The following is an 18,638-nucleotide window of genomic DNA, read 5'->3' on the forward strand; positions in this document are numbered from 1 at the left end:
TATTGAGACAATAAACACCTTATACTTACTTGATTTGTAGTAGAAATTATTACGTTGTGTCTAAATAAATTAAAAATTTAACAAGCAGGTCAATTTATAGAATGTAAACCTTTAAAGTTTGATAAGCTCTAGACATAGACTAAAAGAAAAGAAAACGCTGGCAACTCAATGACAGCTGTTTGACAGTCCCTCTTTTATTTTCGTAAGAAATATCTTCTCGTCGAGAATAAAGCTTTTTGTTGATTGTATTTGTTTGTTCATTGTGTATTCCGCATTGAATTGACGATTATTTTAGTGGTATATTTCTGTGCAACACATAGTAATGTGAAGTAAGATGTGTAACACTATAAATAGATCGAGCCGCAGTTAGTTTGATGAATTGTCTGTTTGTGATGGTTGATCAGACATATTGACGAATAATTTAGCGAAAATGGGCAGAAGAGAGGAGCCCGCTTGGGCCAGCGGCACCGTGGGGCTGCTGGCGGCGAGGGAGCGTGGGGAAGTGAATAGAAAGTTTCAGAATAGGCTTACGGTGACCCGACCTATGATCGACAGATTGGGACTAGAGAAGGAGCTGCACGGGCATATGGGATGTGTTAATTGCCTGGAGTGGAACCACGATGGATCGTAAGTGTTGAAAAATAAACATTTATCTGTTTCCCATCTATGCAAGTAGTACAATATAAATGGTTAAAATTCTAGAATCCTGGCATCAGCTTCTGACGATCTTCATGTTATGCTGTGGGATCCCTTTCGCTACAAAGAGCTTATGAACATAGCAACAGGACATACTGGGAACATATTTTCTGTAAAGGTGAGGCAATATCATTAATACAATTTATTGGTAAGAAGTAAATAATAAAATACCTAAAATATTATCTCAGACCAAAACTCAAAGCTTAAAACAAACTCAAACAAATAAGGAACATTATACTAGGTCACATTACACAAAGAAAGCACCTAATATAGTACTTGTACTCCAAAATAGGTCTATTACTGCTTATCACTAAATAATGACCATGCATTAAATTAATTATAGCTGTCACATAACTGGAGTGAAACTACAATGTAATACAAACATAATTATTATTGTTTATCACTATTATTATATTATTATGTCAAAATGGAGACTGATTTTTATTTTTTCTATGTGTCACAACTGTTACTTCAGTATATTATGTGATTCGATAAATGAGATTCTTAAAAATGTATAGAGAAAGAATGTTTTTTTTTTGGATAGATTACAAAGTTTTTGTCATTAATATCAATGATACTAATGTAGATATTTGTTGTAATGATTTAGTAAATACAGTAGGACTTGGAATATTTATTACTTCTAGGTCAAATATAATTTGCATGTTTATTTGTTATTAAAGATATAGTTATTTCTGTTTTATAGCATTAATGATAGCAAGTCATGCTTGCTTTGTATTGAAACTTGCTATTGACATCACTATTAGTTAATATCTTATAGTTATTATTCACCCGCACTTCTGTCGGATAAAAAACTTATAATATGGCCACTTATAACACTTATGTTAAAATATCTTTCTATCTTTTCACCATTGACCAACTTTCCGTTTTGACCTGAAGGAGTAATAAACATACAAACTTTCATATTATTTATAATATGAGTAGGGTTTTTCTATAATCTTGTTACCAAAGAAATGGTGTTATGAGACATTAGGCATGTTGGGTTTTTATGTAGACAATAATTAACCCAGTTGTGTTGATAATAAGGCATTGTTTACCTGCTACCCACATTTCTGGCATACATTGTGACTTTAGTTGTCTACATTAATGAATCACAGAATCAATAAGTCAGGCACCTAAAATGCAATCATAGAACTATTGAATAAAGGGTTTGATCAGGACTTATTTTTTAAATTTTGCTATACAAATACATACACTTTAAATTATCACATATATTAACTAGGTATGTCTCACCTTTTAATTCTTGGAAGAAGGTATGTACAATCATTGTTATACAATGTAGCACCAACTGTTCTCTATTATGTTATGAGTCCCTAGTAATAGGGGATTATAAGAAACCTACTTGTTTATTGTTCTGCTTTATGCCTATTTTGATCTTACAAAACAATTCATGAATCAGCGTGGTCTAGTTTTGTCCTGACTCATGATAGTTCAAAGTCAAGAAATGAAAAGAATTTCATGGTATTTTTTTATTTATTGTTACTCTTTGTGTAACTAACTTTCCGCCTGATTTCACTCACGTGGTATTTACCATCCTGTGACAATACTCGTGAAATGCTCACTTCGCGCTTTTGACACGCCGGCGCCGTTAGTTTTTTATTATTTGATCATTCATTATTTTAAAAAATCATGGTATAAAATATTGCAAGCTTTCTCTTACTACTACTAAATTCATTCATCCCAAGTCATTCACCTTATTTGTACAGATTCAATGCACTATCCATGTCAGCATGCAAATATAGTTAGTTTAGCAACAAGACTGACACAATATGACGTTACGACGACCAATTACTAAATCTACAGGCATTCACGAGCAATTCACGCCTCAATACCAAACCAATTGTTGTTACTGCAGGGAGTGATTCGTACTCAGACCTTTGTGACTGAATGTTGTGTGGGTACTTATAATGTCTAATATTTTTTAAATAAGTATTTGATAATTTATGTGTGTCAGATTTACGCCCGAATACTCAAATGCTACTCAATTTTAAGTTGTACTTAAATATCGTGCTATCTCTGTCATTTAATAGAGAATTGATAGTGACAGAACTACACTTGAGAGCGTCTTAAAATTGAGTAGCGTTTGAGTATTCGGGCATTAGTTTTTAGATGAAGATTTATTAATTTAATGGTTATAACATCGTCTTTAGTTTAAGACTTGGTCCTAACATTGTACTACAACAATATCTAAATTCCTGGATGTCAATCTTTTCTCCTTTAACCCCGAAGAATCCATGTAACAAGGTTATAACCACTGCAAGTGTGGTCTGCACTTTCAGCACCTTTGGCGTTATAGACCTATGTATCTACATCTATAGTCTAGACAAGAAGAACTACTTTACCACCTCAGTGGTATATGAAACTACACACCATTTCACAACAATCTACTAAATGACATTCCATGCATTCTTCAGTTCCTATCCCCGGACGTGATAGCGACGTGCGCGGCGGACGGCACGGTGCGCGCGCGCAGCATCAACTCGAACGCGCCGCTCCTGGAGTGCGTGTGTCACTGCGCAAGAGTCAAGCGCCTCGCCACCGCGCCCGACAACCCGCATCTACTGTGGTCGGCCGGGGAAGATGGACTTGTTTTGTAAGTAAACAGAAATAAGATAATTCCTGTCTCCTACTGGAGAGGAAAACAAATTAGATTAGATTTGGCTGATTTTGGTCTTGAATTATTTGTGGAAGTCCATGGCAGGTCCTAAAGGTGAGAAAAAATTTTTTGAGGTGGTACGTACTTAGGTCAGCTAGTATTATAATAATTCTTCAGAAATCATGCTGATCTATTAGTTGATTTGTTAGCCAGCAAACCAACTTTAACAAACCCACAACAAACACTCAAAATCTTTTCAATTCGGTCGAAAATTTATGGGACCTCTGTCTATTTCATTGTCTCCAGGCAACACGACCTGCGCATGTCACACAGCTGCAACCCGGACTCGGCCAACGTGCTGGTGAACCTACTGAACCACTTGGGCCGGTACGCCGAGGCCAAGTGTGTCGCTGTGAACCCTCGCCGCCCCTACCAGCTCGCCGTCGGAGCCAACGACTTCTACGTGCGGCTCTACGACACTAGGATGATCAAATTGGCTAGATTACAGGTATCAAACTAATATTTTTCAAGTCTAAAAATGTTTTTTAATAATGTACAATAGTATCTTGTTGATGTATAGTGAAACAACTTGTAGTAATTTAATTTGAGATTTGATCCAGGTTTTTGAGTTTCCAACGACACCTTAATGGTAAGCGTCCACAGGTCCGCATCGTACGCATCGCACGCAACGGATTTGTTTGTCTTTTATAGAAACTCATACAACTGCGTCCACTGATCCGCGTCGTACAGCGTACCTATGACGTCATATAGAACGCGTACGTTGCGTGCTATGCGTACGATGTGGGTTTGTGCTTACCTTAAACGCTTACCTTAAACCTGAACTAAGCCTTTGCACGTTATAAAGTGTGGTTTAGTGGGATGTTAGTTAACAAAGAGTAAGTGCAAGCAGTGCGTTGGCCCGCAGACGAGCGCGCCGGCGTCGCGCCAGATGTGGGAGCGGCAGAACATGCGCTGCTCGCGGGCCGGCCACGGAGACCCCGACAACAACATCCCCCGCGCCGCCGTGCACTACTTCGCTCCCGGTACACGCAACTATACTTATATTACTACCTTCTGACTGAATGACTTACTGAAAGATTGATAGAACAAAAGATTGCTGGATTGAATGCTTAATTGATTGAACAATTGAAAAATTTATAGGTTGATGGATTGACAGATTGACGGATTGAAGGATTTAAAGAATAAGGATTGAAGGTTTGAAAGATTGAAGGGTGGAAGGATTGATAGATTCAATAATTGATTGTGATTTCAGCCAGTACTGCGCCAAACCTGCGCTAAAGTATTTTTAATGTATTTATTTTTATTGACATTGACAGTGCAGTAATATTATTTATAACAGCATTTGAATAAATAAATACTTGTTTACCTGTGTTTGCAGGGCACCTCTCAATGGAGCCGAATGAACACACGTTCCCAAAGAAGGCCACGACGTACGTGGCGTTCAGTCACGATGGGAACGAACTGCTCGTCAACCTCGGCTCCGAACAGGTATATGAAGATATTGTTTACATATTGAAGCAGTCATTGCTGCTAAAGCTAAAAACACCACTTAACATGGGTAATCATTGTTGGTGGTCATTATTTTTGTAACTTATATCATAGCATTTTTTTATCTATTATTTTACGGACTTTTATTGTTAGAAGCAAGCATACTATTATATGTAATAGTATGCTTGAAAATACCATTTATGGAATTTTGGGTAATTGTCTCAAACAAAAGGTTTATCTTTTTACCTTCAAATGTAGCGTAGCAATGTCAGAACTTGTATACTAATGATAATCTATAATAAAATACGTGTTATTGATAATGATATTTCTCTCGCCAGATATACATATTCGACATAAACTCAGCGCGGCGTCCGGTGTTGGTGGAGAGCTTTATCATCCAGCACAACCACGGGAATCGAACCTCGGACGCCAAGCAGCCGCTGAGGAACGGTACCAACGGTACCACTCCCCCTCCTCAGCAGCCCCCGCCACAGCTACCTGACCGCGTCAGGCAACTTAAAGAGATGGTGAGGATACTTGGGACTTGTGTTCTAAGCTCTTTCCATTCCTTATACCCTATCCTAAATACGTTTCTTTGCACTTTCTTTAAAAACGAATAGAAATCATTTAAAATGGATTATATAATTATGGATCATATCCACATAAACTTTCACAACAGTATTAGATGGAAAGATGCGTGCTATGGATGGCTTTCCTACTAGCGATACATCGCATACTCAAGCTGCGTATGTTCCTTGCACGGCTACATAGTATCAGTGGAAATGGTCACATAGTTTCTCAGATTATCTTACATCTTCGTAGCATAGCTACGTAGCACAAAGCTGGTAGAAAAGTATCCTTAGCCTTGTGTTTATGTGCTATATGTAATTAGAACATAACTTACGAGTGGTATTGTGTTTGCAGGCGAACGACTTCGTGAACAAGGGCAACTACCCGACGGCGGTGGAGTTCTACAACGAGGCCATCTCCATGTGTCCCGACTGCGCCATCCTCTACTCCAACCGAGCCGCCGCGCTCATGAGGCGGGGCTGGTCAGTCAATTATACATATTTCGTGAAGAAAAAAGAAACACGTATGATATTCGGATGGCAGATACCTATTTGAAATTTAGTAGTGTAATACACTGTATCATATGTTTTGTTTTATCTGCCTAAATTTAAACTTCATTTATTTGAAAGCAATAAAATGTTGACTGGATCTTTTTTGCTTAACATGGGGTCCATTTAATGGAGGCTACAATCTTTCTGCTCACCAGATGTAGCCAGTGAAGTGTGGAGTTATGTTTATCTCATCACATTTGACAGATATACTATCAAATATCGTCCAATACACTACACTAGCGATCTTGGTGGTAACATTATTCGTGGTAGCTGCCATTGTAGAATTTCTGGTGTTTTAACCACTATAACAATGGTATCCTGACCTTACCAATGGTCTTGGGGTTTTAAACCATTATCATTATCATAAAGTCACTTGTGATAAGAGTTTAACTTTCATTCTAAGTTTAGAATCTAGTCATCACCACGTCACGAGTTTCCTTCCAATTTCCAGGTCAGGCGACACATACGCTGCAATAAAAGACTGTTACAAGGCTATAAAGCTGGACGCGTCCCACGTGAAGTCCCACTTCCGCCTGGCGAAGGGTCTGATGGACCTGAAGCGCGCGCGCGAGGCCCACGAGTGCCTGCTGTACTTCAAGGACAAGTTCCCCCGCCACGCCACCAGCCACGCCGTGTTCCTGCTGCAGAAGGACATCAATGTCGCGCTGGAGAGCATGGAGACCACGCCTGATGAAGGTAGACTGGTGTAGTTTGGTTGATAGGGTCTTTCTATTTGTAATTAAGTTGATCCTGTTACACAGAAACTATGCTGTGGTAGATTATCTTAGATTTGATAAAATCAGCCATAATGTGATGTTATCTAGAATATAAAAATAAGTCAAGTTTTCTTTCCTGACTCTATAACTTCAGAACCCACGAACCGATTTCCTCGGTTTTGGCTTCGTTGGGATAGTCCCGGGCTCCGTAAGGCTTTGGAGCAAAAAAAAAAATAGTAGCAAGAAAAATTTAACATTGGTGGCGAAACGGAGTTCGCCGGGTTTGCTAGTTTTTTTTTTTATGAATTACTCTACGATATACTATTGTATACTTACTGATTTGGTAACTGGCTAGTGCTTTCGTCAAATAACTAGCTTTGGTTAATATTATCAAAACTCATGCCAGTAGTAGCATAAACCATTCACACTTTTTTTTTGCCATCTAGTCGCTATTAGTCTCTACAAACTACAAACTTACTCATAGGACATACCCTTCATAACAAAGTAAAGTGCGTGAGTTATATTCCCTATTCAGCAGCCGCGGAGGCGGAGGACAGCCAGCCCACGTCCGTACTGGAGCGCCAGCTGCGGGGCGCAGCCCTGGACTACTCGCAGCGACTCCTGGGCCACTGCAACACCACCACCGACATCAAGGAGGCCAACTTCCTCGGACCCGACGCCAACTATATCGCCGCTGGGTAAGGAGCTTGCCATTCTTAACATAACTTGGAGAAAGTTTTACTAAACTGACTGAGTACCATTAGAGACTGCACTGTTGGTGCGGTAACTGGGCAACCGGCTGCCGCGCAACGTGTAACGGTTTCGATTCCCGCACGGAGCAACTCTTTGTGTAAGCTTGTAAGCGCACGTAAAAAAGTGAGTAAAGTGGGGTAACGCTTTTTATAACAAAGAAAAAAAGAGACTATCGAAATATTCTATTATAAACATTATTTCACCCATTGTCAAGAAGAATGTAGAACAGAACATCACTTAGTTCACCTCTTACTTCATTCTAAATTTCTAATATTATGTGTAAAAATAAAGAAAAACCGTTGCTATCTCCATTCCACGTGGTGCCCAGATCGGACGACGGCAGCCTGTTCATCTGGTGCCGCAAGTCGGGCAACATCATCCGCTGCATGCGCGGCGACGACTCCATCCTCAACTGCATCCAGCTGCATCCCTCCATGTTCCTGCTGGCCACCAGTGGCATCGAGACCGTTGTACGGCTCTGGAGCCCACGGCCTGAGGTATACACCATGTTTTTTAAACTCAAACTCAAATCATTTATTGCATTCATGCGTACATTAAGATGATACATAATTAGGAGCATTTGTTTCAACATGAAACCCGGTTTATTATGAAACGTCCATAATCGTCTGTATATAGCCTATCTATATTATCAATCTTCAAATAAATAAATATTGTCTAATAACTAAATCTAAACTGGTATATACCTATCTATGCTGGGGTCACATGATAGGTAAACCAACTTTCGCATGAAAAACTATAAATTATGTTAGTTGGTGTCAAATATAAATTGATTGATCAGTTTATTTCGTTATAAATTTTTCAATACCTATATAGTTTACAAGATAACAATCTACAATGGCGCAAAGAAACGGAGCTACTAGTGATGTTTTCATCTCTTGATAAATATTTTCTTTTTAGTGTTATGATTATGTGGCGGATTTTTTAAATTTTATCCCCCGTTACCTGCTCACACTGTCGGAGAGTGACAGTGACAGTGAGTATTGAGTACCGCGGAGTGCCTGGCCCCTACGGTAGTGTTGCCGGAGGTCCACCTGCGGCAGTGGTTGCGATGCGCCGGCCCTCTCATACCGCGCTCTACCTATTCCATGTAGGATAGGAATCCGCCACCACAAAGGGACCTTTGTCCCAGTCTTTAGGTACCTCTTGTATACTTTTTTTATCCTTATCAACTTACATAAAGTCGGCGAGCCACTGCATGTTGTCCGCCCTGCTTATATAGTAAAGTTACAATTTGATCCGCCGCAGTAGCGGGTCGCGACGTCGCTCGCACGAGGCCTTACGTTTCGGGCTGTCGTCGTGTAATGTATAATAATTTACATGGTGTATCGTACAGGATGGCAAAGAAGAGAGTCGCATCATCCGTGACTCCGGGTCTGCGGCGCAGGCCAACCAGCAGCGCATGCGCAGCGACCCATTCGAGGCCATGCTACTCAACATTAGCTTCGCCAGCGGGAATGTGGACAGGGACCTGCACTCTCCCGCCTGCAGGCCTACATAGGTAATGAGGTACATTCATTCATTTATGGGAGTTTTTGATACAAAGCTTTTACGAAATGAATCATTCGTCAATCACGTAATTACATAGATGGTTGCGTTATGTGTATCTGACAAAAGCATAGACTTTATATCCACATACATATTTGTTTTTGTTTAATAAATATATAACTCAAAGGTGACTGACTGACTGACATAATGATCTGTAAACGCACAGTCCAAACCACTGGACGGATCGGGCTGAAATTTCGCATGTAGGTAGATGCTATAATGTAGACATCCGCTAAGAAAGGATTTCGATAAACTCTACTCCTAAGGGGATAAAATAGGGGATGAAAGTTTTTATGAAATTTTATCAATTTTAATCTGATCGGACTGAGATTTTGCATGCACAAAGCTAAGCTAAGTTGGATTTTGATAAATTTCGTTAATAATAATACTTCTTAACACAATCGCAGCCGCGGACAATAGCTAGTTTGTTTAATAAAGTTTCTAATATTGTCACATACATATTTAACAGTGGATTATTTTGTTTACAGGTAACACCACAAAATAAATTATTATTAAAATATTCATAGGCGTTATAGGAACGCGGTCGATAAGCGCATTGTAATCATCACTACGAGTCATTTGTAAATAGTTACTATTATATACATTATTACATATAATTAATAATACGGCGTTATCATTATTTTCAACCTCTTTTATTACTTTTTCAACGCGTTCTGTACTACATACTACAGTTGCAACTTATTTTTCTAACTATAGACATTTTGAACTCTGTGTCTATGTAATAAGAGTGATGTTACTGGTTATAGATGTTATTGAAAAACGTGATACTAATTGGTGTTTTAGTAGAAATGTGTTTATCAACTCTTGCCTTAGGCTTTTTGTAAACAATAATTGTACGGGCAATGCGCACGACTATAAATAAATAGTGTCCCCCCATCTCATTCTTCACTTGGGATAGAGCTTATTCTCAAATTGACAGTAATGGACACTAAAGTAATTTTTGTCCAAATATCCTTTGTATCTAACCGCCATATTCAGAGTGATTTAATGCTTACTTAACTTAGTCTTAAATGTCTCTGAATACGGCAGTTAGTTTGGCTTATAAAATGACGGAATTAATAGGTTTTATGTCTCGACAATAAAACTCTAAGAAATTACTCGAAAGCTATAGAATCTTCCAATTTACTAACATTGTAATATAACTGTTCACTTCTCACTGTATGGCTTTTCTGTCTCACTCTCTCTTACTTTCTTACTCTTTCGTCTTCTGGTACTTCTCTTAATCCACCAAGTCTTCCGGATTCCATGTATCAACTAAGGACCTTTCAATATTCTGCTATGTTAAGTAAATAAATAAGAAGTAGGTTTGATCCAAAACCGAAGCTTTGTAACGTTAAGAAAATTGGTGTCGTGAAATGTCGTTCCTGAGACGTACCTCTTGTAGAAAGGCTAGATTCCATTATAAACTGACCTCGCATTAAATAGATATTGTATGTTATGACAGATCAACATTTATTGGAAATGTACCCAAAATGCCATCGTCATGCAACAAATACATAGCAATGGATTAGTGCCTTTATTTAATAGGACCTTAGGTCTAAATCAGTGTTTAAATGTATACATATTGCTCAATCCATAAATAACACTCTAGTATGTAGTACAAACGTCAATAAGGTTTCTTTTCGTGTGCAAAGTATCGAGGTGCCAAGTGGTTATGTTTTTCTCATCATTTTATATGATTTTTGTACCGATGTCAATTCTGGGGTCGCTATAAAAAAGGGAAAATTGTTGAAATTTTAGTTTGTATTATGTTTCTAATAAATGGTGGCTAAGGAAGAGATAGGATTACGCAGATATTTTGTATTTTTTAATGTTGGAAGAGAGTAGTGAACTTATATTGGAATATAATATATTTTGTCATAGCTTTAGTTACAAGAACTGATATATAATCATGAAGTCGTAGCCATAATTATGATTTGCTGTATCATAGCGTGGGTTGCGGTGCGGGCACTGTTTCCATTGCGTCGTGACGTGACGTCCGTCACAGGCAGATAGATAAATAGACGTTGCAATGTACACTGTTGTGTATTTCTTTCTATTATTTATTGTATTAGGTAAGTTTATATTTTTGTGTATTGTCATACACATAATTATTTTTGTGGATTCTCATAATTTATTGTGTTCTTGACTGACTTGATTGATATAGCTAAATGCTATTTTATAAATATACTAATTTGAGTATGTAATAAACAAGAATCCTTCGTTTGACTTCACGATGATAGCAAGTCATAGCATTATTTCTTACATACAATCGTATGTTTTATAAAACTTTCTGTTTGTAATTTCAAAGTAAAACTTATAAACGCCAAGAAACTTCATTTCTTCAGCTAAAGTTTGCACCAATCAACGTCTATCTATCATCGCCAACACACTTCCAGTTGCTCTTTAACCAGTTAACAGTTAATATTAAGCATACATAATATTATATTACATGTTGTAATAATTAATTAATAAAAAAAACACCAATCAATCTGGTCTAATGACATTATAAAGATAGTTTATTAAAAAACCATTTTTGTTATATTTACGTAATATATAGGTTTTAATAAATTATCTACTCGATACCAGATTATTTGGTGGTTATATAATAATAATAATGTTTAAAAAAATATCGTGACGGACGGTCATGCGCAATGGAAACAGGGTCCTGAGCAAACATAAATGGATATCATAGCGGTGCCGAGGGCTGTCTACTGGTAGTGAGATACATAGAGTATAATTTTAATAAAACAAGTCATTCATAATTATTTCGTTTGTCTACTCACCTTGTGCTGTTTTCACCCTTTTATAGGTTTATGTGTGATGGTACCTACGTTCTATGTTAAAATTAGCCTATAAGTGACCACTGCTGACCAATTCCTCTTCTGACATGGAGCAGGATGACAGCATGGAGCACAGTGAGCATTAATCACCACCTTTCGCAATGCGGGTTGGCGATTTCAAACATATGATTAAAAATTACAAGCCCAGGTTTCCTTCACCGTTTGTCAGTGGTGTCTAAGTAATTTTAGAAAGTACATATAAGTCGAAAAAAGTCACATTGGTACTTGCCGTTGGTAGGTTTCGAACCCGCACTCTCATGCATGAGGAGCGGGCCATTCCGGGCCACTACATCGGGTTAGTCATAAATAGGTATCATATTGATTTATAAGTTATTTAATTAGCGCTGCTTCTATATTTAAGTAATGAAATTTTAAACTGGTCAGGCGGATGAGTCCATGATAGTACATTGTCATTCTACAAGGTGTTGCAAAATTATTACAAGACTTTACAAGTGATTGATCAGCCATTCAAACTCATGCGACACAGATCGAAAAAGGTTTGCTTTCCAGGAGCTGTACTGGGAGAGACGAAAATGGTAAATGATATTTTAGTAATCAATAACGAGAAAAGGTGTTCGTTAGTTATTATTACGGGTGCAATTCCCGGGTGGGTAAAGATTTAAAGATTTTTTACAGTTTGTCAAAAATACTCAGTAGTTTTGACTTGTGCTCGGTAGATGGCGACAGACTCATAACATAACTGACGAAAAGTAGGTGTTATATGTGCAGTATGCACCTCTACTTACCCCTTAGAGAATTACAATTATAGATTTTAATGGGTGACATAAATATTATTATTGATAAAGGTGGAAATTGTATAATTATATGTTTAACTTTGTTGTTCAATATGATCTCCAGTGATTACACTCGACAATATTCAAGAAGGAACACCAAGCAAGTAGGCGGTTCTGTCAAACGAAGAGAATAAAAGTTTTGATCACGCTCAATATTTCACCTGATTTATTGGTTCATTGTTCGTGACTAGTCTAGGTAGATAGATCTTATTTTTATCTGTATGGTAAACGAGCAGACGGATCACCTGATGGTAAGCAATCGCCGCCGCCAAAGGACACCCGAAACACCAGAGGCGTTACAAGTGCGTTGTCGGCCTTTTGGGGGTAGCAATTTGTATATAAAGGAGGCCTTTAGATCAACAGTGAAATGTAATTGGTTGGTGATGTGGCTGTACCTTTTTAGTGATTACAAGTGATGTCACGAACGTGTGGCGAACTGAATGTGTGGTGTCATATATTTTTATAGTTAATTTATTTTTTGGGTTATAAATTCATGTAATAGAGGGTGAGCCTATACTGCCTATACTGGGTACAATTCCAGACTCCATGCTACTACTGAGAAATTTTCGAAAATCCGAAAATATGCCAGTAATACTTTGCCCGACTCGGGAGTCGAACCCGATGCCCCTCATCCGGCAGTCGCAACAAGGCAGGCAATACAAATGATGAAAAGTGGGTGTGTAATTGTACATTGTACAGATGCATTATGTGAAGGTTTGCCAACCCCTACGGCTGTACGGCTGGATGAAATGGCGTGATGATACGCTTCATTTATTTCTTACACTAAAATTTTGAGTGTAGTTTAGTGATACAGAAGATTCGTGCTTGCAGTGATGCCGATTTATGTGAGTACTTTGTCTTTTTTTTATTGAATAGGGGCAAACGAGCAGCCATGTTATCTGATGGTAAGCCAGTCAGCCAGCCAGCCATCCTAGTTTTGACGGAACATATCATTATAAAATATTAAAAACAATTGGTTTAATTTATTTTATTGTAAATTATTGGTAGGTAGGTGGGTATATTGTAGGTTTATTATACGGTATTCAGTATACATAATATAGAATTATTTATTTATCTAGTTATTAGGTACAGGTGCATATAGAGTCCACAGGCCATTTCAGAAAGTTTATGATAATGATTATGTAAGCTTAAATGACACATTCAGAATAGAATATAGGTAAAGTTAATACTAGTTCATGTTACAGTATTGTGTTATAGCACAGAATAAAGTTGTAGTAGGTAGGTATATTGGTCCAAACGCTCCTGCAGATTTGGTTGCTATAACAATAACATAAGGCGCTTAAAACACAACTTAAATAAAAGAGTTTTAGTACCTACAAAAATAGTATCAAAGCATAAATAGTTTTCTGTCACTCTTTCTGTTCTGTTATTTCTGCTATTTATCTTCTATCTTCTTATGTGGAACCTCGCAACTAGGAATAGGAACTCTGCCCCCGTTGGCGCATGCGCACCGCCAACGGTGGTGGAGTTACCAGGCCCAGGTACGTCTGGAGAACTTCTAGAAGCTTCTAGATACTTCTAGAACACTCCAGCAGGAGATAGAACTTCGTTAATTCTTCTGAGATGTGAGCTGTGCTGGTTGTGGCGGTTGCAAACTACTGATGACTGATGAGTAGCAAGGAATCTGAAAATATAAAAGACGTGATTAGTATTGGATGTTAAACTATGTGAGGAGCAGTTTCTTCAAAATCTGCAAAAGTTTTATGGGTTTAGCGAACATTGGTATTAAATTAAATTTTTGAAGTGAACCCAGATAAGCTGAATCTATTTTTATTACTATTTAATACAATCAATAACATCAGCAATTTTAGTGGATAGATTAATATTTTTTATGTTTGGTCTGTCCTGCATATCGGTAGCTTTATCTGGGTTCTGGAGGTGCAGACTGCCTAGAGGGTTACCGGGGCTACGGCTCAAAAAGCAGGAGTAGGAACGAGATGATTTTTAGTTAGTAAGTGTTTGACACTCAAGTCAAGAGAGAAGAGAGCATTGGATGATTTTACCCCTTAAAAAAAGCGTATCTGGCTTAAGTAGGTACAGACAACCTAACAAAAAGTACCTAACAACCTTCATCAAAACCATCATCAACCTTCACCTTTAACAAATACTACACAGTTCAAACCAATATACCCTACTATACAATAATAATAATTGGCGTTGCACCGGAGACCGGAACCCGCATTTAGTTGGCAACAGTTTTCTCTGAGCGATCGGTTGATGCTTTCCGAGTGGCTGGCAGCGCACGCCCCGCTGCACTCACTATCACTCTTGATGGCTGCAACAGATAATAGATATAGTGTATTTTAAACTGCTGTACTGCAATACAAAATATTGCTGAAAGCTCAACAAAGAGACGAGTGGAAAGAGGGCAGTGGGAAGACCGTCAATGGAAAAAAAAATGCTGTTCTGAATGATAGGTAACCGCCGAACTCAGTGTTAATTTATGGTTACTTAACCCAGTCCTTAGCAAGGAATGATGGTGGTTTTTAGTCAGACACTCCCTCTCGCCTCGTCCAACGAGGCAGAATTCATTGGATGATGTCCCTCCTTAAAAAAGTTCTTAGCAATAATTGTTTTCAGAACAAAATCGTTATTAAAGAATAGTTAATGTACCTATTTTAAATTTAATGAAACGTCTTTGAGTACGGTAGTAAGTCAAATTGCTTTACATTTTTATTTAAGAATAGGAAGGTTTGTGTGTGTGAGTGTGACATGAGATCATTTTTTTTCATTGATTGGTTTGTGTTTTTTTTTTATCTTTTATTTAAGGGGCTTTTATTCTAAGAACATGCCAGCCCCGTTGATTCATAAGTAAGAAATACATACAATAATACATACCTTATAAACTAGGGCATAAGTATCAGAATATCACTGACGCGTGAACACCTTAAATAAGTTTATGGCAGCAGACGAAACAGGATTTGCTAAAATCTTTAAAAGAGGCCCAACATGGTTTGTGTTTTAATCGCAGTCTGTTCGTTTAATTACGGAATAGGTACCTAATAGGTAACGTATGTTCTCCTGCCAATGTGTTAGTGTATTCACACTTATCTATCCATCCTTGGCATTGATAAATGGCGTTATCGTATCTGTGTCCATTGGTAATTTTGATTAATTTCGTAGTCTACATAGCTCATGCAGTCTGTATTTTGTTACATATGACTTAGCGCCTGTTTCACCTCTTTCATATAAGTGCCCGATAAACTTATGACTGATAGTGCATACAAATTACGTTCTTAATTCAAAGTTATCTGATACATAGCGGCTATCCAGACATTGTGAAACAAGTCCTAATTAATACAAATAAGAATAATAATTAATTGTGGAGAAACTCAATAACATTTTGCTTAAACCCAAAAGCGAAGGGATCACAAAGACTCACTAGTTTAAAACAATCGAAAAGTCAATAGAACAGATCCCTTTCCTAAATAATTGTTCCCTCACCAGACATTAATAAAACTACACGGTTTCAAACATTCCATTACAGGAAACATAAATGTTTTACGTTTTTTTCTTATAAATTGGGGAAGCAAGCGACCGTGACAACCGGTGGTTGCTGTGTGGCCTATATTGACCTTATTGGTACTGGCTACTGCGTCTGCGCAAGTTGAATTACTCACATGTATCAGCACAACTTCATTTATAACTGAACATTTTGGTTATGGGTACACGAAAATGGTATAAAATTTACAGAATCAAGTCACTTACCACCACAAAAAAAGTCCTTTGAACACGTATTTAATGAAGCTATGTATTATAACAGAGTATCTGTAGGAACACAAGGCACTGCTCTATTAGTGCGGGACCTATATCCAACTTAGACACTCTTGTTTTTCTAACTGGAATACGATACGCTCTCTCCCTCACCCCTTCGCAAGCCACAACGGCCGCCTATTCGAAATTCAAAAAAGGAACGAAAAAGCCGCTCTCGTTCCGCCGCCATCTTGGATCGGGTTCGTTTGTTTAATTCATGGGCCTATTCGGTTTCTATAGGGTATAAAATAAAGCCCTAATAAGTGCAGCCTTTGTTAAATTTATATTAGCTAATTCACGAAGCGCCTTAGTAATAGCTCGGTGCGATTATAAAATTGCCGAGTGTCGAACTAGCTTTATTATGTGGAGTTTACCGAGGGTGTCCAATTGTGGTTTTATTAATATGTACCAGCATAAAGGGTGGAATAATAGGGGCAGTTAATTAGACGTTATGTAGGTTAGTAGGAGCTCGAGGCACTTGTTTAATTTTATTATTATTGCATGCTACAATTGCTAGTGGCTCGTGGATCGTTTAAAAAGAAGATTTTGACAGTTAAGAAGCCGGTATAAAGGAGGGGCCGTCGAGGTCAAGGACGATTGAAGGAGATTAAAGGGCTCACAAAAGAATAATATTAATGGGTAATGTAGTGTTGAAGGGAGAGATAACAAGACTTGTTTTGGTAATACTTAGACGAGCAGGATCTTCTACTGTAGATAGATAGCGAGTCTCCAGACAGGGTGATCTCGAATGTGTTTCTGGAAATAATAAAAAAAGGATTTATGTAATTAGGTAATTTGAACTTTCCTACCTTGAAAATAATTATTATGTTAGACTCTGGCTTGGAAATGCGCACAACTAAATGAAGTAAGTTAGTTAGTATCTATGGAATTGGCGGAAACTGTAAAAGTGCTAACGTATATGTTAGGTACTAAAATCACCTAAAGTCATAAAATACACACAACTTAAAACATAATTTCTTCTGTTAACTAAGACTTGTTATTTATTGCTGAACCCAGGGAAAAATAACATCTCCATAAGATTACTTTCAACATACCTAATACTTATGTTACCGACAAAATTAACGTTGTAAATTAACCAGTAGTTAAGAGCACTTACTCCTTTCTTATTCCTTTTGTAAAACCAAATATAAACAGCGCAAACGAGAATGAAGAAGTCATTGCAATTACTATAATTAGAGTACCTAGGTACCTAGGTATACTAGGTTGTGTGTGGCCTAAGTTTTCTAAGAAACAGTCGTCTCGCTTCCCACAGGCTGGTATGGTGAAGTAAATTCTAACAACCACTTAAATAATATGTCGTGTTATCTCCAGCTGCATGCTACTCTATTTACAGGTAACCACGTAAATTAGGTGCTCATTCAGACATTCTTTTCCCATAAGATTCTCGTGATATTGCAATAAACGTGTACTTGCATGGAGAAATTCTGACTTTAAAATAGTTTTGTACAGGAGGGTTTAATACTGAGCTTTTGATTCTCTGAAAAATATGTTGTGTTTATTTTATGTTGGGCCAAGGATGTAACCTTGAGGTACACCTAATTTAAATACACATAAAACACAAAATAATGACACATCTCAATGTGAAATCGAAATAAATAAAAGAAATAAATCTTTTCCCGTATTTACAATAAATTATTTCACATTTAAGAATATAAAAAACTTTCTACTGATATTATTAATTGTGTAGAACGCTTGTGGTGTGTTCTTACATCAAGATCCAAGTGATTTATATTCCATAAATTTTTTAACGTTCTTTGTACGTTATTTTGTTCCCAGGCTAATTAAATTTTTAGCTGATAAACAAAATATCAAATAACAATTTAATGACGTAGTTAACCGTCTCATGTACCTATGTACCCGTAGGTAAAATATATTAAATGACAATGAGATAAAATTCTACTGCTGTACTGCTGGTGCGACTAAATTCATTTCACATTGTGAGTCAACAGTTTTTTAGCGTGGGTGCATCAACGGCCATTGAATTGTTATTAATAGGTTGTTGGACATAAGCATTTAATGCTATGAAGATAGAGCTGCAAGTCGTTTGTCGAGTCGAAAAGTTTTGTAGACTGATATTTCTTGTAGTCAGTCTATGTTCAAAGACTTGAGTCTTCATATTTAACCCCTGTTTCCGTTCTGGTTATCATTATTTAAGAGATGATACTTATCTATTTAAAACACAAATAAACGACTTGATTTATTGGCTTAATAAAAGTGAATTTAAAAATGTA

The 18,638-nt window shown here is 37.4% G+C and overlaps 1 protein-coding gene across 5 annotated transcripts; it reads left to right on the top strand.

Annotated features, from left to right (window-relative positions):
* The first annotated feature begins 174 nt into the window (after nucleotides 1-174).
* On the top strand, nucleotides 175-11,740 carry LOC118276372 (WD and tetratricopeptide repeats protein 1). 5 transcript variants are annotated; one of them, XM_050707515.1, is made up of 13 exons: nucleotides 175-627; nucleotides 703-814; nucleotides 3,129-3,307; nucleotides 3,617-3,818; nucleotides 4,221-4,353; nucleotides 4,710-4,819; nucleotides 5,158-5,346; nucleotides 5,744-5,871; nucleotides 6,392-6,636; nucleotides 7,192-7,354; nucleotides 7,738-7,906; nucleotides 8,764-8,936; nucleotides 9,464-11,740. In XM_050707515.1, the coding sequence occupies exons 1-12, from the start codon at nucleotides 431-433 to the stop codon at nucleotides 8,926-8,928; spliced, it is 1,992 nt and encodes a 663-aa protein (XP_050563472.1). In that variant the 5' UTR covers nucleotides 175-430; the 3' UTR covers nucleotides 8,929-8,936; nucleotides 9,464-11,740. The 5 variants fall into 5 exon arrangements, with proteins under 5 accessions (XP_050563472.1, XP_050563471.1, XP_050563473.1 ...); XM_050707514.1 differs by having other exon boundaries at nucleotides 8,764-8,928; XM_050707516.1 differs by having other exon boundaries at nucleotides 7,195-7,354; nucleotides 8,764-8,928.
* Nucleotides 11,741-18,638: the final 6,898 nt, after the last annotated feature.

The sequence above is a fragment of the Spodoptera frugiperda genome, chromosome 31 (assembly GCF_023101765.2).
Source record: "Spodoptera frugiperda isolate SF20-4 chromosome 31, AGI-APGP_CSIRO_Sfru_2.0, whole genome shotgun sequence".
Taxonomy (NCBI): Eukaryota; Metazoa; Arthropoda; class Insecta; order Lepidoptera; family Noctuidae; genus Spodoptera; species Spodoptera frugiperda.

What these genes read in the sequence shown, in the direction of transcription:
- LOC118276372 (XM_050707515.1), top strand. Translation starts at nt 431, where the DNA reads ATGGGCAGAAGAGAGGAGCCCGCTTGGGCCAGCGGCACCGTGGGGCTG. An exon ending in TCAACCTCGGCTCCGAACAG is followed by an intron (nt 4,820 to 5,157) that starts GTATATGAAGAT and finishes TTCTCTCGCCAG; the next exon opens with ATATACATATTCGACATAAA. An exon ending in GGAGACCACGCCTGATGAAG is followed by an intron (nt 6,637 to 7,191) that starts GTAGACTGGTGT and finishes TTCCCTATTCAG; the next exon opens with CAGCCGCGGAGGCGGAGGAC.